Source organism: Molossus molossus, unplaced genomic scaffold (assembly GCF_014108415.1).
Source record: "Molossus molossus isolate mMolMol1 unplaced genomic scaffold, mMolMol1.p scaffold_m16_p_5, whole genome shotgun sequence".
NCBI lineage: Eukaryota > Metazoa > Chordata > Mammalia > Chiroptera > Molossidae > Molossus > Molossus molossus.
This window is the reverse complement of record NW_023425388.1, coordinates 50,083,393-50,100,990: the sequence shown is the minus strand read 5'-3', so window position 1 is coordinate 50,100,990 and position 17,598 is coordinate 50,083,393. Positions and strand designations below refer to the sequence as shown.

General features: G+C 39.7%; 1 protein-coding gene across 1 annotated transcript in view; it reads right to left on the bottom strand.

Moving 5' to 3' along the window:
• The window catches only part of MAP3K13 (mitogen-activated protein kinase kinase kinase 13), an 83,335-nt gene that overhangs the window by 32,446 nt on the left and 33,291 nt on the right, over positions 1 to 17,598 (bottom strand). The window contains exon 2 of the mRNA XM_036243161.1: positions 6,984 to 7,543. Within this exon, the coding sequence (XP_036099054.1) occupies positions 6,984 to 7,458 (475 nt within the window). The 5' untranslated portion in view covers positions 7,459 to 7,543. The remainder of the gene's footprint in view (positions 1 to 6,983; positions 7,544 to 17,598) is intronic.

Here is a 17,598-nt window from a genome sequence, read left to right as displayed (position 1 = left end):
CCTATATCACTATTCCTACCCCATTACCCATTATAAGTGTTCTTTTATTCCTCTTTGAATTTCTAGTCAGGTGCTCAATGAATTCTTGCTGAATGAATTTTCAATGATACTCTCCTAAGAACCTAATTATGCATAATAGCTGTATTACTATTTACTTTTTATTTAGTAGTTACTATGCCAGACACTAGCATAGTGCTTTACATGGCTCATGTGTTTAATCCTTACAACAATCCTACAAGTTCAACCTTATTATGGTTATTTAAAGATAAGAAAACTAAGACACGGGGTGGTTAAGTGAGTTACCCAAGGTCACAGAGATGACAAGTGGCAAAACTGGTCCAGAACTCTAGAACTGGCTGATTCCAGGGACAGTACTTTCTCCACTATTCTACATTGCCCATCATGAAATAACTAAGAGTGTCACTCATATACATGCAATATTTTCAAGTTTCTCTTTTTGTTAGTTTGATTTTTATCTTTTTCACCAAAAATCTAACAGGAGTCATTTCTAAGTGGTGGCATTATTAGTGATTCATATTGTTCTTTATCCTTTTATGTATTAAAAAAAAATTAACTATAAGTGTATATTATGTTTATAATGAATTAAATGTTATTTAAAATAAAGCACTTCAAAAATTCAATCAGGATGTGCTTTAATCTCATGAAACTTAAACAGAAAAAGCACTGCATGGTAAGAAATGAACATCAAGGAGCTAGGAGCCCCACGGAGTGAGAGGATGATGGCAGCGTTAAAGGTTATGAGACGTTCTTGGTGGATCACTGATTACGAAAAGGCTGCTATTTGCAGAACACTGAACAAAGTAGTGTTGAGGTGGCTTTGAAGATACTCTGGTCTGAAAAGCAAAGCAACTCACCATATGCCATGTGAAACCAAAGCAGAAAGAGATCATCCGTATCTAGAAGGGAACTAACTACATTTCCCTCTTCTCTCATTTTCTCCACTTTAAGAGAAAGGAAATTCTGTAGATTCTTAATAAAATGTGGCTTCTCATCACAATGGCTAAAACATGACCTTCAAAATATAACTTAGTAGAGCAGAAAAAATTATAGTGAGGGTGGTTTATATCATGGGCATTCATCCCATTCTGATATCAGCAGTATTAAAGGTTTCTGTGCTACTGAGAGGGAATCTATGCTATGTCAAAGCAAATCTCTCTAAAATACAAATAACTCACAAATAGGAAATCACCAAGGGAGATCTGGGAGGAAGCAGCGAGTTATAGACTTGACTGCTTTCAATATCTTTCTGGTTTCTAATGACAGACAAGCATTGAGTGTCTCAAGCAGCCCCACTTTCGTCCCCATGGGCTTATTTGTGCAGCACACACGGGCGCACAGATACTAATGGTATACTCTGAGAGAGTTTTACTATTAGGGTCTAGTGAAGAACTAAACAGTGTCATTGTTACCATGCTGAGGGCAGAATAAGGTACTATGTATTACAAGATATGGAGCAAGAACATAACTGGGTAATATTTCTCTGAATAATTTTATAAAAGCCCAAGTTACCCTAATTTTTTTTATTTTAATCATCACCTGAGAATATTTTTCCATTTATTTTCAGACAGAGTGGGAGAGGGAAAGAGAGAGAGAGAAATATTGATGTGAGAGAGACACATCGTTTGGCTGCCACCCACACAACACCAACTGGGGCCAGGGATGAACTGCAACCAAGGTACGTGCCTTTGGCCGGAATCAAACCCGGGCCTCTTTGGTCCGAGGGCCGACGCTCTTACTGCTGAGCCAGACCAGCCAGGGCTTTAATACAATAACTATTAAAATTACACAATCTTTGGGTGTCTTTTTTCCCTAATCTACTCAATTTTTATTTACTATTAAATACTAGAAATATTAGAAAACATCAGAAAAACACATATTTTATCTGCTATCCCATTCCACACTCAGTTTGCATCCTCTTTTAGTTTTCGTTCACATGGATGCAGCTATGTAGAAGTTGTATGTGATATATAACTTTTTCTTTTCAATGTATTCTGTATTCCCCGTGTATTTACATGGTTTTTATTGTAAGCTTTAATAGTTGTTTACTGTATCCTCACCTTTTTTTGGTACTTAAGTGTTTCCATTTTATTGTTTACTAATTTTAATTTGAAATAAAAATATATTTTTCTTTCTTTATATTACTTCCTCAAACTCAATCCTTAGATTAAAGAGTACAGTTTTCTGGCTCTCGGTATACATTCCAAATTGGTGCCCAAAAGAATTTTTGCTGACAATTTTGCCAGCCATGAATATGACCAATTATTTTTTGGTGCTAATTTAATTTGGTATAAAATAGTGTTTTATAAGTTTGTACTACTTCAATTGCCAGTGATGTGGAATATTTTCTTTACATTTGTTTAACACTCACATCTACTTTGTATGAATTCTCAAATCTATCCTCTGTCCATTTATCTAGCAGGGTCTTGTAGTTTTCATGAACTTGAAGGAGCTTCTCTATTTCTTAGAAAATATGAAGAGAATCTTTTTTTTTTACAAATGCCTTTTTCTTTTAATTTTATTTTTTTAACAAAATTTTTTTGTGGTTGCCTGAAATTTTCTTTGTACTTTCTTCTACTGGCTACTCTGTCATCTAAGATTTTATCTATAGTTGATTTTTAAAAAGTTTAACCTTTATCCCTGGCCAGTTTGGTTTAGCGGTTAGAGTGTCGGCCTGCGGTCCTGAGAGACCCGGGTTCGGTTCCCGCTAAGGGCACGTACCTCGGTTGCAGTTTGTCCCCGGCCCTGGTAGGTTGTGCGGGTGGCAGCCACTCGATGTGTCCCTTTCACATCGATGTTTCTCTCTCTCTCTCTGTTCTTCTCTCTCCCTCCCACTCTACCTGAACAAAAAATGGAAAAATGTCCTCGGGTGAGGATAAAAAAAAAAAGTTTAACCTTTACATACATCTGGAGTTTATTTAGGTATATGATGTGAGGGCTGATTTAAACTAATTTTTTCCGTATTATTATTTAATGATTCCAACACAATTTGTTAAATAATCCTTTCTTTTCATATCATTTTATAATGCTTACCTTATAATTTACTGTATTCTAAGTAAATAATGCCTATTAATAAGTTTTTTTTCTTTTGTATTATTCTCACCCAAGGATATGTTTTTATTGATTTTAGAGAGAGAAGAAGGAAAGAGAAAGAGGGGGAGAGAAACACTGATGTGAGAAACATTGATTGGTTGTCTCTTGTATGTGCCCTGAGTGGGGATTGAACTCACAGCCTAGGTATGTACCCTGATCAGGAATTAAACCTGCAATCTTTTTGGTGTACAGGACAATGCTTCAACCAACTGAGCCACCCAGCCAGGGCCTATTATTAAGTGTTTTTATAAAATAAGAAATAAATGAATCATTAAACTACAAATTTAGTACTCATATACCAAAAGTTGAGGACATCATAATAAGGAATAAAATATTCATCTACCAACAGCAGCTCATGCCTGTATTATTCAGCTAAATCTTAATTACCCATGGACAAATAAAGGGGATAGCATTGGTAATTCAAAAACACAGTGTAAAATAAAGTAATACTTCAACCACCTTTAAATCAATTTTACTAGAACTGATTACCAGAAGTAAAGTTCATGGATGTGATTTAGTCATCTTGTCCTGTCCCAATGTCCCTGTCAATATCTAGTAAGGAGGCAAGGAATAGAAAAGGGGCAGGGAAAAAAACCCAAAACAAAACACTGCAATAAGAATGTGAAAAACTGGAGCCCAGATCATTGATGAACGAGATCACTAACCTCATAATAATGGAAATTGGCTGTGCTCCCTCCAGGGCTAGTCCCAGATTTTCTGCTGCTTTTACATCTGTACCACTGGTACTCTTTCCCAGCTTTCATCTTCTCTCTGATTCATCACTATGACTACTATCTTAATTCTAATATCCACCATGCTTCTAAAGACTGAGAAAAAGCCACATGCCCACCCACTTTAATGCATAAATTCTCCTTTGTTTATTCAGACGTATCTATTGACAATACTTGCTTTGAGACTGGGGACTATTTGGAAATAAAATATTTCAATTACACACAGTACCACCTTACTTGGACTTTACTACCAACAAATTAAATGAGAGATGAAGACATCATTAACATTTTAAAAAATCTAGTGAAATTTCCTCCTAAGTACCAAATGCAGGGACACTTCTGGTGCATGTGCTATCCTTTGCTTGACTGTAATCCAGGATTAAAGATTACCTCTCTGATCCCAGAGCTGACAAGGAAAAAAACTACACTTAGTTTCTGGCTAGCAAATCTCTTTGACAGCCTACAGCAACACCAGCCCACAATAGGATATCTTGTCATCTGCTGCAGAGTTAGGCAGCTGCTGTGTCCTTGGAAGCTGAAGCTGACCAGGCCCGTTTCTTATTTACTCCTGCAATAAGCCTTTCTGAAAGTCACATAATCCACTGGAAGACAAATTAAATGCAACTTTATAGAACAATAAAAAAATTTAAAGGCTCCTTTTCACAAACACAGAACATGTCTTTTATACCTTTTATGTGTCTGAACCTCAATGTTTCAATTATCACCAAAATAATTATGAGAATGGATAAGTTAAGGCCTCAAAACAAATAAGCAGATATTTGTAGGTTTTATGTCTAAGCAGAGAAGGAATTTAAAAAAAATTTTTTCTCTTTATTGATTTGAGAGAGAGAAACATCAATAAGAGAGAACATCAATTGATCACCTTCTGCATGCCCCCACTGGGGATCGGGCCAACAACCTGGGCATGTGCCCTGACCGGGAATTGAACCAGCGACCTCTTGGTGTGTGGGTCGATGCTCAACCACTGAGCCATGCCAACTGGGTGAGAAGAGGGGACTTTTAAAAATACAACTCAAGGGTGGTTATCTCTGGACTGTGGGATGACTAGTCATTTTTATTTTCCTCCTTGTGCTTATGTTTATTACCAATTTAAAAAATAATAAGACTGTTTAACATAGTAGTTTCCAACTTTTGTATGACAAGGAATTATTTCTTAATATCCTTGAAACCTTAAGACTGTGGGGGGTGGGTAGAATGTGCAGAGTATGGGAATATGTAAGAAAAAGAGAGAGGCACAGACAGACAGACAAAATCCAGGTACTGACAAAGAGTTTCTGCATGGATCGCGAATGGAGGCTTGGTTGACAAATCCTAAAAAGTATACCTGGAATTGACAGATATACCAGTAAATTCCAATATATTTATGGAGAAGGGGTACTGGGGGAGGGGTTGGTATTGGTTTAGGATAAGTATGTCACAAATAGGAAAAACAGAATGCATGAGAAAAGCAGTTAATAGTGACTAATGTTGACAGGCTGTCAACAGTCCTGATAAAAGAGATGAATATATATATTAAAAAAATTTTTTTTTTCTTTTATTTATTTCTAGAGAGAGACGAAGGGAGAGGGAGAGAGAGATAGAAACATCAATGAGAGAGAACATCGATTGGCCGCCTGCTGCATGCCCCCCACTGGGGATCTGGCTCACAACCTGGGCATGTGCGCTGACCAGGAATCGAACCAGCGACCTCTTGGTGCATGAGTCAACGGTCAACCACTGAGCAACACCGGCCAGGTTGAATATATTTTTTAAGGGAGGGCCACAGAGTCCAACATTCAATTATAAAATAAATAAAACAGAATCTTATTTCTGGTCTATATTTTTGCCTTCTGAAATTTTTAAACGAGAGCTCTCCTAACAACAGAATCATTTACACAAAGCTATAGAGATGTGTATCAAGGCCTTAAAAGCAACAAACCCTTTGAACCCAACCATTTCTCTTCTAAAATTTACCCTAATGAGTAATCAAAGTTATGTGCAAAAAGTAAGTAATAGACAGGTGTTTGTTGCAGTGTGGTATAATCACCAAAAATAGCAAACAAATTGTCAAGCAATAGAGGATTGCTTAAATAAAATTGGCATGTTCACACAATTTAATATTATGCAGCCACTAAAAATGATGCTGACAAAGTATATTTGATAATATGGGGTATGTTTACATTATAAAGTGAAAAACAGTATGACTCTGTTTTTAAGGCACACATACACACACAAAGAGACTAACATAATATATACCAAAAACACTAATGGTGGTTATTCTCAAGACACTAGGGATCGCAGATTATTTTAACCTTTTGGGTGGAATTTACCTGTATGTCCCAAATTGTCTACATTATTTCTTTTGTTATCAGGCATAAAAAGTTCTTGCAAAGAACATAAATGAAGTTATAAAGAACAATAGGGCCATGTATTCTCTTTACTTCAAAATCATAATGCTTGAATTGGAATATATTAATATACATGCTACCCAGTGATGGGAGTTAAATTTTTACTTTTTAAAAAACCATGGGATCTAGAAATAATAATGCATCTCAAGATTGGTTAGATATTTTGTCTTTCTTCAAAATGTGAGCTTTCTGTGCCAAGACTGAAAGAGAAGAATTCCTCTCACTGCCCCCCTAGGACAGGCCTGCAGTCACCAGGGGCAGTGCCAGGTGGCTGCTGTCTGGTTTTGGATCAGTCCAGTGGCCACTGGACTTTTTGATTGTATAAACTTTGAATACAAATTTTTAAATTTGCAAATATTATGACTTATTTATAAATTAGATATCTGCACAACTTTATTAAAATACTAAATATATATAAAAACATGCATGAAAATAAAATTTTAAATGATGAGATAAAGAACGGAAGGTCTAACATTTTATTCCTTATAACCATCATGGATTGTCTTCTCTACACTACTCTGGACACCCTGGACTGGACAACCACAAAAGATGGGCTTTGATTAAAAAAACCAGCCAAATGTGAATCCATTCCACTCAGAAGGCCTATGGGGAACTGATATGAGTATTCATTAGGCACTAGTTCTTTAATTTACCCACAGGCCAAAGGTTATCTTGTTATTGATGATGGTGTGTTTACACAAGAAACATCTTCCAGCTCCATACTATAGCTTACCTTGCTGCTGCAGTTTGTAATCAGTGGAATACGCCTTCCCAATGATATTCCATACAGGCCTTAAGCATCCAAATAGTCCTTCAAGAAACCCACCACTGCCACTGCCTGACCTGCTGAACTGAATCTTGATGTCTTCAGTTCCACTCATGCTCTCTCCATCCACAGTGTTGCTGTTCCCCTGAGACATGGCCATTTCCGATTCATCTTGTTCCCTTAGCTGAAGAACGCTGTTCTCAAACTGGTCCCTGGAATCCTCACTTACACTTGTCAACACTGTTGTGGTGATGGGGCTGCTCGTGCCCTCAGATAGCTCTGTCTGCACCACCCCCTTTTCCTGCTGGTCCTTAAGGAGTTTGGGTGAAGGGTGGCTCCCCATTGGTGTGAGTTCATCTTGCAGTCCATTGAAGGTTTTGTTTTCACTCAAGGGTAAGTGTGGGGAGGAGGAGCAGCTCAGGTGCTCCTGAAGGTTGGCCATCGTGCCATGAGTGTGCCCAAGGTCCTGAGATGACACTCAGAGGATTATTTGAGTAGAGTTCTGATGTAAGAGAGGGCTCCAAAACCTGGGGAAACAGGAAGAGGACATGAGATACCTTTTCTTTAGTCATCTGTACTACTACATTTCAGTTTATAATAATAAAAACACTGAAACAATGGGATTAAACAGTGGTGTAAATCCACATGATAGAATACTGTGTGACAATTAAAAATCATGCTGTAGCCTGGCAGGTGTGGCTCAGTAGATTGAGCATCTTCCTATGCACCAAGAGGTCTCCAGTTCTATTCCTGGTCAGAGCACATGCCCGGGGTTGTGAGCTCAGTCCCCAGTAGGGGGTGTGCAGGAGGCACCCGATCACTCTTTCTCTCCCTTCCTCACTCTCTAAAATCAATTAAAAAACAACAAAAACAACAACGTATTTAAAAAATCATGCTGTAGAAGAGTATATACTCAATGAGAAAATTCATGATGTATTAATATAAAAATAGGTTAGAACAATACATACAACATAAACTGTTTTTAAATGTGCTTAAAAGGACACACCAACACATATATAAGAAAAAGGACTGAAAAGATATATCTAAAGAATTAACAACAGTTAATTGTAGGTGGTTAGATTGAGTAGGGGAGGGAGTGTGTGTGTGTGTGGGGGGTGAGTGGGATTATATTGTCATGTTTTTTGAGATATGCCAAACATCTGTATTAATATGTTGCTATAGACTGAACGTTTGTATTACCCCGCAAAGTCATATGTTGAAACCCAATCCTTGTTGTGTTGATGTTTGGTGGTGGGCCTTTGGGAGGAGACTGGGTCATGAGGGCGAAGTCCTCATGAATGGGATTGGGGCCTTATAAGAGAGACCCTGAAAGCGCCCCTGCTTTTTCTGCCATGTGAGGACACAGTGAGAGATGGCTATGAAAATGAGGGGTTAGGTTTAAGGGGTGGAGTTGGTAAGATGCGGTGATTGCTTAGACATAGGGGAGGGTAAGGAAAAGGGAGAGGAGAGGAATAACTTAGATAACTTCCTTGGGATAATGGATAGATGGGCAGTATTGCTAACACAGAGGTTTTAAGACCTAGTGTGTGTCATGCACTAAACCAGGCTTTTATTTTTGTTATCTGATTTTTAAAAGACACTTGTAGAAAGGAGTTTGAAGACAGGTAAAGCTTAGGGGCAGAAGTATCAAAATAATACAAGAGTGAACCCAAGTTAAATTAAAGACGTATTTATTCAATATGTGCTGAGAGCTATGCCATGCATTAGGCTAGGTTCTGTGGATACAGAGCATTACTTGTTGCCATTGCTACTTTTTATGATGATTAAGACTAAGAGCTTTACAGCTTACAGAGCCCTGTATACATAATTCAGCGATGTTCTGGTAAACCAGCTTTCTAGAAAAAAACCCCAACAATCCAATTTGTACTGTTTGTGATTTCCCTGGGATAAATACTCCCACCATGGCAGATTTCAAGCTAATAACAGTTTAACAACCTGCTTGCAAAGTTACTAAATATTTGACAACTGGCTCTTACCAACTGGTGGATAAGCTAGCTCCAGCACGAATAATCCTTGTAAGAGTCTTGTTACTTTACAGAGAAGTAAGAAACTTTTCTAAGGTCATATATGGAGTAAGTGGTAGAGCAGGAATTAAAATCTAACTCAAAATTCAGATTCCTAAATTCCCTTGCCTTTTTTATAACACGGTGGCTCTTCTTAAGATAACCCCTTACTTTCTTAGAGTGCTTCACAGGTTAAAAAATACTGTTGCCTCTGATCTTGATAAACATTTGATCCCCTGGGTAAGAAAGAGAGAGCACGGAATTATTATCCCTGTTATTCAAAGAAGGACACTAAGGCCTAGAGACAGCTATGTGCTAAAGGTCACAGAGCCAGGATTGAATACCAGGTTATTTTTCCTATCCCTAAATTCTCCCCTGCACCATACAGTCTCCGTAAGACACAGTTCCTTCATTTCAAAGCCTACAAACTAGTCAAGGAGTTAATAATTACATCAAGGTAATCACCTCCTGACAGCCCTCCCCCATGACAAATGGGCCATATTCTGTGTGTGTGTGTGTGTGTGTGTGTGTATACACAACACGCTGGGGGTAGGAGTAGTGAACTTGGGCTGAAAGAGAGAGGTAGGACTTGAGATGAACCTTTGCAAGGAAGACATTTCAGACAGACAGAAGAAAGGTAGTCAGGGAGGCAGGAATGACCAGAGAATATAAGGGGTTGGTAACTGAAATTCTAGGGCATGGAGAAATGTAGGGGTTGGGCAGTTGGGTGGGAATATAAGGTTGGGGAGAAGGAAGGAAGGAAGGAAGGAAGGGAGGGAAGGAGGGAGGGAGGGAGGGAGGGAGGGAGGGAGGGAGGGAGGGAGGGAGGGAGGGGGAGAAGAAGAGGAGAGGGAGGGAGGGAGGGAGGGAGAGAGGGAGAGAGGGAGAGAGAGAGAGAGAGGAAGAAAGAGAAAGAAAGAAAGAAAGAAAGAAAGAAAGAAAGAAAGAAAGAAAGAAAGAAAGAAAGAAAGAAAGAAAGAAAGAAAGCAAAGCTGTGCTCACTTGTTACAGCAATAGCTGCTTGCTGAACGGACCCCCATTCCCCTCACAGTGTTCCTTTTGTGCTCATCTCTAAGTATTGACGTTACTGATTCACTCCTCTTGCTTTCTTGCTAATTTCCTGCCACAACCTTGAGCTGTCTCTTGCCTTTGGCCTCTCCAACCTTGCTCTGACGGATCTCTCTGAAGACTGCTGACTTCAGACTATCCGACCTGGCTCTGCCTCAGCAGTTCCTTCCAGTCTGCCTTTGCCGTTGGGACTCATGGTTACCCTCTACAGCCCAGGGTGTCCATTATGCTCTTGGCTCACATTAGACCTGAGGATAATGCAAATACCCAAATGTATATGTGAATTTCAGCCAAACACCTATTTGTGCAATTTGTTCTTTGAATCAAACTACAGGACTTTATATTAATTTTTGGTAAATTTCCGCTCTGTCCATTTTTATCCTGAGTTTCTCCCTGATGACATCATACTAGAATGAGCTCAAACACAAACAGTTAGAAATACATGTGTTTGTTTTGTAATTTCTTCCCATTGTTAAGGGGTTAAGAGTGCACATGAAGTGAACCTGTTCCCAATGGCCTGGGAATGAGTCTAAGGAGAACTTCGGCATGGTTATCACATTCAATTTGATATTTAAGAGGTCGAAGAATAACAGGACGTTCAAGGAATACAGCCCAACTCACTGGTTTTACATATAAGAAGCAAATCTCAGAGAGATTGCTGATTTATTCAGTGCAACTAATTAGTGGCAGAGCTGGGATGAGTCCTCGTCCTCACCTCATGCTCTCCCCACAGGCTGGCTGTTTATTCAGACAGGAGGAGCGAACAGCCATGGTAGCGTGACCACTGATGACAAAAACAAGAGTAATTCACAGTGTTATTCCAGATGCACTAAAGCTCCTCCCAAGGGAGTGCAAGCACTCGCCTAGAGGGGTAACCCTGCACCTGTCAACAGAGCAGGGAAAGGCCACCAGCCACTGGTGATTCAGCCCTGCTCTGGCAGGGGGCAGAGGCGAGGGACACCCAAGGTGTGTATAAAGATGTGTACTCAAAGAGGCTTGCCTCTGCTCACCAAGAGTACCAAGTCCACTCTCAACCAACAAAGGCAGAGAAATGGGGAGACATAAGGACAAAGGGAAAGAAATCATTGCCAGGGCTATATTCAAATATGATCAGAGCTGACTCTATATTTAAGAAGAGTGTAGAAGGATAAAAATATCTAAATTTTACCTGTGTCTGTGCGCTCACCCACAGACTGCCCCTGCACAGTGAAGAAGCTGGCAGGTGGAAACTGAGGGAACGCAAGCAGCCCCCTATCTCTGCCTCTGTCTCTGCTCTCAGTTCCTTTCCTGGTCCAGATTTGGGGAAGGTCCCTCGTGGGAACTGACTGGATCTTTTAAGGCATGAGAAGTCAAAGCTAGTATTTATTAGAACAGGACAGAAAGGAAATGAGGCAAGATTTTTAAACATTGAGAGTCAAGTGGAGGAAGATGAGGAAGAGCCGAGGGGTGAAGGGGCAAGGTGGGCAGGACTGCGGGGAGGTGGTACTGCTGCCACCCCCACAAGGGCTGCTGGGTCTGAGGAGCACTAGAAGGGCTTCCACTTCTGCCCTCCAGGCACACTGCCCTTGCTCGGCGAGCTTCTCACCAGGAGGAGGAAGTGGTTTGTGCAAAATTAGTAGGCAAGCGTTGGAGACAGCAGCAGCTGTGCCTCTGCCAGGGCACTGCCAAAGTCTGGAAATTACCTGGGCTTCGTGCCAAGATGCATCCAGCACAGAGAAAAAGGGGAATGGAAGAGGCGATGTGGCCATATGGCCTTCAAATGCTTGTGTTTATTACATAACACAAATCTTCCCAGGTTGCTAATAGAGAAACGTTTTATAATAGATCATATTTTGAATTTTATATCATAAACATAAAGTTTTCAGTATGACTAAAATTGAATAAAATTTTAATTTAAGCATTATTGCTGAGGTTTCTTGATTGATGGTGAACGTTTCCTAAGCTGTCTTCTCTTTAGTTGGGATTTTCTTGCCTCAAAATAAACACAGCCTGCCACCCTAACCTCTGGTCATTTCGCCAAAATTCATATGGTAGTATTTAGAGCATGAGAGAGGTTTCTGCTAATGGGGCATCATTATCGTTTTAAAACTGGGATTAAGTTACTTGTTCACAGTAATAACATAAAACGATCTTCCCAGGATAGGACTCTATCACCGAGATCTTGATCAGAATTTTGAAAAAATTAGATAGCTTTTAAATGGAATTAAAATTCTAAGTATGTGATTTAAAATCAGATCAAGAGAACCTATGATTGTGCTTTTACCATTAACTTGCTCTCATAACTATGAACCATCTACTAAAACTTCCGTGTGAGAGGATAATAAATCTTCACATCAATCTAGCTCATCTTTTCTTATAACATTTCACTCAATGACCATGCATTCAAAAATATTGATTTAGTGCTTACCATCTACCTACACTTTTGGTTAAGATTATGAATGCTTGCCTGGCCAGTGTGGCTCAGTGGTTGAGCATTGACCCATGCACCAAGAGGTCACCAGTTCGACTCCCAGGTTGTGTGCCAAATCCCCAGTGGGGAGCATGCAGGAGGTAGCCAGTCGATGTTCTCTCTCATCGATGTTTCTATCTCTCTCTCCCTCCCCCTTCCTGTCTCTAAAATCAATTTTAAAAAATTAAAAAAGAAGATTATGAATGCTTAATAATACTGAAGTATGCTGGAGCAAGCAATAAAAAAAAAAAAATTACAAAAAGGCAAATCCTCCATGTTGCTGGATCACCTTCTGAATGCTGATACTTATAAATACAACCATTAAAGTTAAAATATGTTTAAAATGAATAAGGATGCTTCATTTTGAGTCATAACTATAAACTTATCAAGAAACAGAAACTTGTGAGGCTTCAAATATAAATTAAATCAAAGTCTAAACATATATATATATCCTCACCTGAGGACATTTCTCCAGTTTTTGTTCGGATAGAGTGGGAGGGAGGGAGAGAGAGAAACACCGACGTGAAAGGGACACATCAAGTGGCTGCCACTTGCACAACCCAACCAGGGCCGGGGACAAACTGCAACCGAGGTACGTGCCGTTAGCAGGAACTGAACCCTGGTCTCTCTGGACCACAGGCTGATGCTCCAACTGCTGAGCCAAACTGGCCAGGGCCAAAGTCTAAACATATTTCATGACCAAAGAAATAATTTCTCTGTAACCTTCATAAATCTATGATAAATAATAAACAGGGTGGGGCCAAAGTAGGCTTATAGTTGTGAGTACGTGAAACACAGAATTTATTCTTGCACTATTATTGTTAATTATTGTATTATTTTCCATCTGAACAACTGTACACCTGCTTCTGCACCACCCTGTATGTTGTTTTTAGTGTTAATATTCCAGAACAGAATCAACATTTCCTGACCTATCTCTGACTTGCCATGTGAAGAAGAAAATCAGTAACTAAATAAATTCATTTAAAATGTCTTAAAAAATAGACATTATTGCCTTTAAATATATAAATATTAATAAGTATAAAATAATTATATAAGCATTACTGGAAAACAGAAAAATTGGTTTGAATGGTCAACAGTGGTTATAATTGTTCTTTGCAATTTTCTCAAATTTCTATTATTAGCATGCATTACTTGTTTAATTAGAGGTTTTCAATCCAAATCTTTGTTGCTTTAAACACATAGACTATGCCTGGCTGGTGTGGCTCAGTGGTTGAGCGTCAACCCATGCACCAAGAGGTTGCCAATTTGATTCCTGGTCAGGGCACATGCCCACATTGTGGGCCCAATCTCCAGTGGGGGCATGCAGGAGGTGGTCAATCGATGTTCTCCCTCATTGATGTTTCTATCTCTCCCTCTCTCATCCTCTCTGAAATCAATCAATCAATCAATCAATCAATAAAAATAAACCCATTGACTAATGAGCCAATTTACCTATATTTGCATATGAGAAAAAGGATATGAAATGTTAAGGACATTGTCAGGAAACCTAACTCAGTGTGCGCTGTGGCTTGCAAACAGGTTGAAGAATAATTATAAATCCAAAATGAAAAACAAAATGAATAAAGAGAAGATGACAATGAGGAAACAAAAGTTGACAATTCCTATCTTGTTTTTACCTCTTCTACTAGTAAGAATCATATTCAAGAGGGAAAAGGTAGAATGATCATGACTAAGAGAACAAACTCAAGACAGATGAAGAGACAGGGCATATCTCAGTGTTTTGATTATTTGCAAGTTCCAAGGTCTGGATGTATTACATACTAAGGCATTTAAACACTTGCATTTAGAATCACAAAAACAACCTTTGGTAAATAGTTACCTTTAGGAACTGTGAGCAAGACATTTACTCATGGCAAAGGAGAAGACAGTTATACTTTTTTTTTTTTTTTTTTTTAAAGGAGAGGATTTTAGAATATATAGAACTATGAACTTGAGTTGGTCCCTGATACAAACATCCAGTATACAGTAAGCACTCAATAAATGCTAGTCCCTTTTCTTTTTTCCTTTCCTGTTACTTTGTGCCTTTCTCCTCTCTTTTTGGAAATCTATGACTCTCCTTGAGACAAATACTTCAGAGAACAATTGAAATTATTTAAAATTAAAATTATGTTAAAAAATCTGAGCTGTAACACAAACTTTAATATTGTTTCCCAATCAGTCAATTCAGAAACTTCTGTGCACTTGATTATATAGAAAGCAATACTGGGCAAGTCCAAGAGGGAAAGCCCTGGAAGAAGACAGACCTGGATTCAAATATTAATCATTAACTTGACCTTACTCTCTAAGTCTCAATTGGTAATAACAACAGTACCACCTCACAGATTAGATAATTACATGAGATAATGCATATATAACACACTTATGCAGTACATAGTGAACCCTTAATACTTTGTCAGCTATCCAAATCTTGAACTAAAAAAACTATAATAAAAAGATATATGTTGGACTTCCAGTCAAGATGGCAGCCTAGGTAAACGCGGTATCCTGTCCTCCCACAACCACATCAAAGTTACAACTAAACTACAGAACAACCATCATTCAGAACCGCCCGAAATCAAGCTGAATGGAAGTCCTACAACTACGGAATTAAAGCAGCAGCCACTTCCAGACTGGTAGGAGGGGAGGAGGCAGAGGGGCTGGTCCCACACCCATGTGTGGCGGATAAAAATCAGGAGGATACCTCGGATGGGAAGGTCCTCCCTGAGGACTGAGGGGTCCCCGTCCCACACCAGGTGCCCCGCTCAGGGTTCCAGTGCCAGGAAGAGAAGTCCCCATAACTTCTGGCTGGAAAAACCAGCGGGAACTGAGGCTCAGGGAGGCTGAGGCGGCTGGAGCCCCAGGCAGCTCCTCTTAAAGGGCCCACGCACAGACTTATCGGACTTACTCCCCCTAAGCTTGGAGGGGAGGCAGCTTGAGGGGCACCAGAGACATACAGGGAAGAACTGAGCTGTTTGGCACTGGAGCGAGGGCTGGAGAGGGGGCTTTCTCCGGGACAAACACGCTGTTCAGAGGCCTTTGTTCCTTTGGTGAGCCCTTCCCTGGGGCGGCAGACAGCTGACATATCTGGGACTCCAGCAACCTGGCTCACACTGGTTGCCCCACCCTGGTGATTCCCTGAGGCCCCGCTCCACCCAACTTTCAGGCCCACCCAAGCTGTTGCCAGTTGCTTAACCATAGGATTGGCTTGTCTTGGATCCTGCTTCAGGTTTTCCTAAATTCTTTCAAACAAGCAGCATCTGGTCTCAGATAGCCCCATAACTCTTCTTAAGTAATACACAGAAACAAACACAGGGAGGCAGCCCAAATGAGGAGACAAAGAAACAGGTCCCAAATGAAAGGACAGAACAAAATCCCAAGGAAAGAACTAAGCGAAATGGAGATAAGCAACCTAACAGATGTTGAGTTCAAAACACTGCTTATAAGGATGCTCAATGAACTTAGTGAGAACCTCAGTGAACTTAGTAAGGGCCTCAAGAGCATAAAAAAGAACTAGTCAGAAATGAAGGATGCACAGTCAGCAATGATGGAGGCACTAACTGAAATAAAGAATAATTTACACAGATTCAATCATAGAGTAGGTAAAGCCAAGAAGCAAACCATCAATTTGGAATATAAGGAAGCAAAAAACACCCCATCAGAACAGCAAAAAGAAAAAAGAATCCAAAACAATGAGGATAGTGTAAGGAGCCTCTGGGACAACTTCGAGCGTGCCAACATTCACATCTTGGGGGTGCCAGAAGGAGACGAGAGAGAACAAGAAATCGAAAACCTATTTGAAACAATAATGGCAGAAAACTTCCCTAACTTGGTGAAGAAAACAGACATACAAGTCCAAGAAGCACAGAGAGTCCCAAACAAGATGAACCCCAAGAGGCCCACACCAAGACACATAGTCATCAAAATGCAAAAGGTTCAAGACAAAGAGAGAATCTTAAAAGCAGCAAGAGAAAAGAAGTTAGTTAGCTACAAGAGAGTTCCCATAAGACTGTCAGCTGATTTCTCAAACGAAACTTTGCAGGCCAGAGAGAGTAGAAAGAACTATTCAGAGTGATGAAAACCAAGAACCTACAACCAAGATTACTTATCCTGCAAAGCTGTCATTTAGAATCGATGGCCATATAAAGAGTTTCTCAGACAAGAAAAAGCTAAATGAGTTCATCACCACCAAACCGTTACATGAAATGTTGAGGGGTCTTTTTGAAGAAAAAGATAAAAATATGAACAAACAGAATGGCAATGAATACATATCTATCAACAGTTGAATCTACAAACAAAATAAACAGGCAGATCAGAAACATTCTCAGATACAGAGAACATTTTGTTGGTTGCTAGATGGGAGGGGAGTTGAGGGAATGGGTGAAAAAGGTGAAGGGATTAAGAAGTACAAATTGGTTGTTAGACTTACAAACCTCAAAGGAAAGGGGGTTGGGGGATGGGTGGGAAGAAATAAACCAAAGAACCTATATGTATATACGCATAACCAATGGACACAGACAACAGTGTGGGGAAAGGTGGGAGGGGGGCGGGAGGGGGGAGGAGGGGGTCAATGGGGGAAAAATGAGAAACATTTGTAATACATTCAACAATAAAGATAAGTTAAAAAAAAAAAAAAGATATACGTCAAGCCCAGCCGGTGTAGCTCAGTGGTTGAGCGTCGACCCATGCACCAAGAGGTCGCCTGTTAAATTCCTGGTCAGGGCACGTGCCTAGGTTATGGGCCTGATCCCCAGTGTGGGGCATGCAGGAGGCGGCCAGTCGATGTTCTCTCTCATCGATGTTTCTATCTCTCTCTCCCTTTCCCTTTCTCTCTTTAAAAATCAATAAAGAAAAATAATTTAACAAAAAGATATATGTCAATATGCTCAATGTACATGTGAAATCAAGGGACATAAAAGGAGGGTAAAGGGAAGACATGTAAAGTTTTCTTAAGAAAAATGAAAGAATGAGAAAAGGGTGATAGATCAATATACATAGAAATCAAAGCATGTTGAGCTTGTAACATTCATTTAAAATTGTAAAT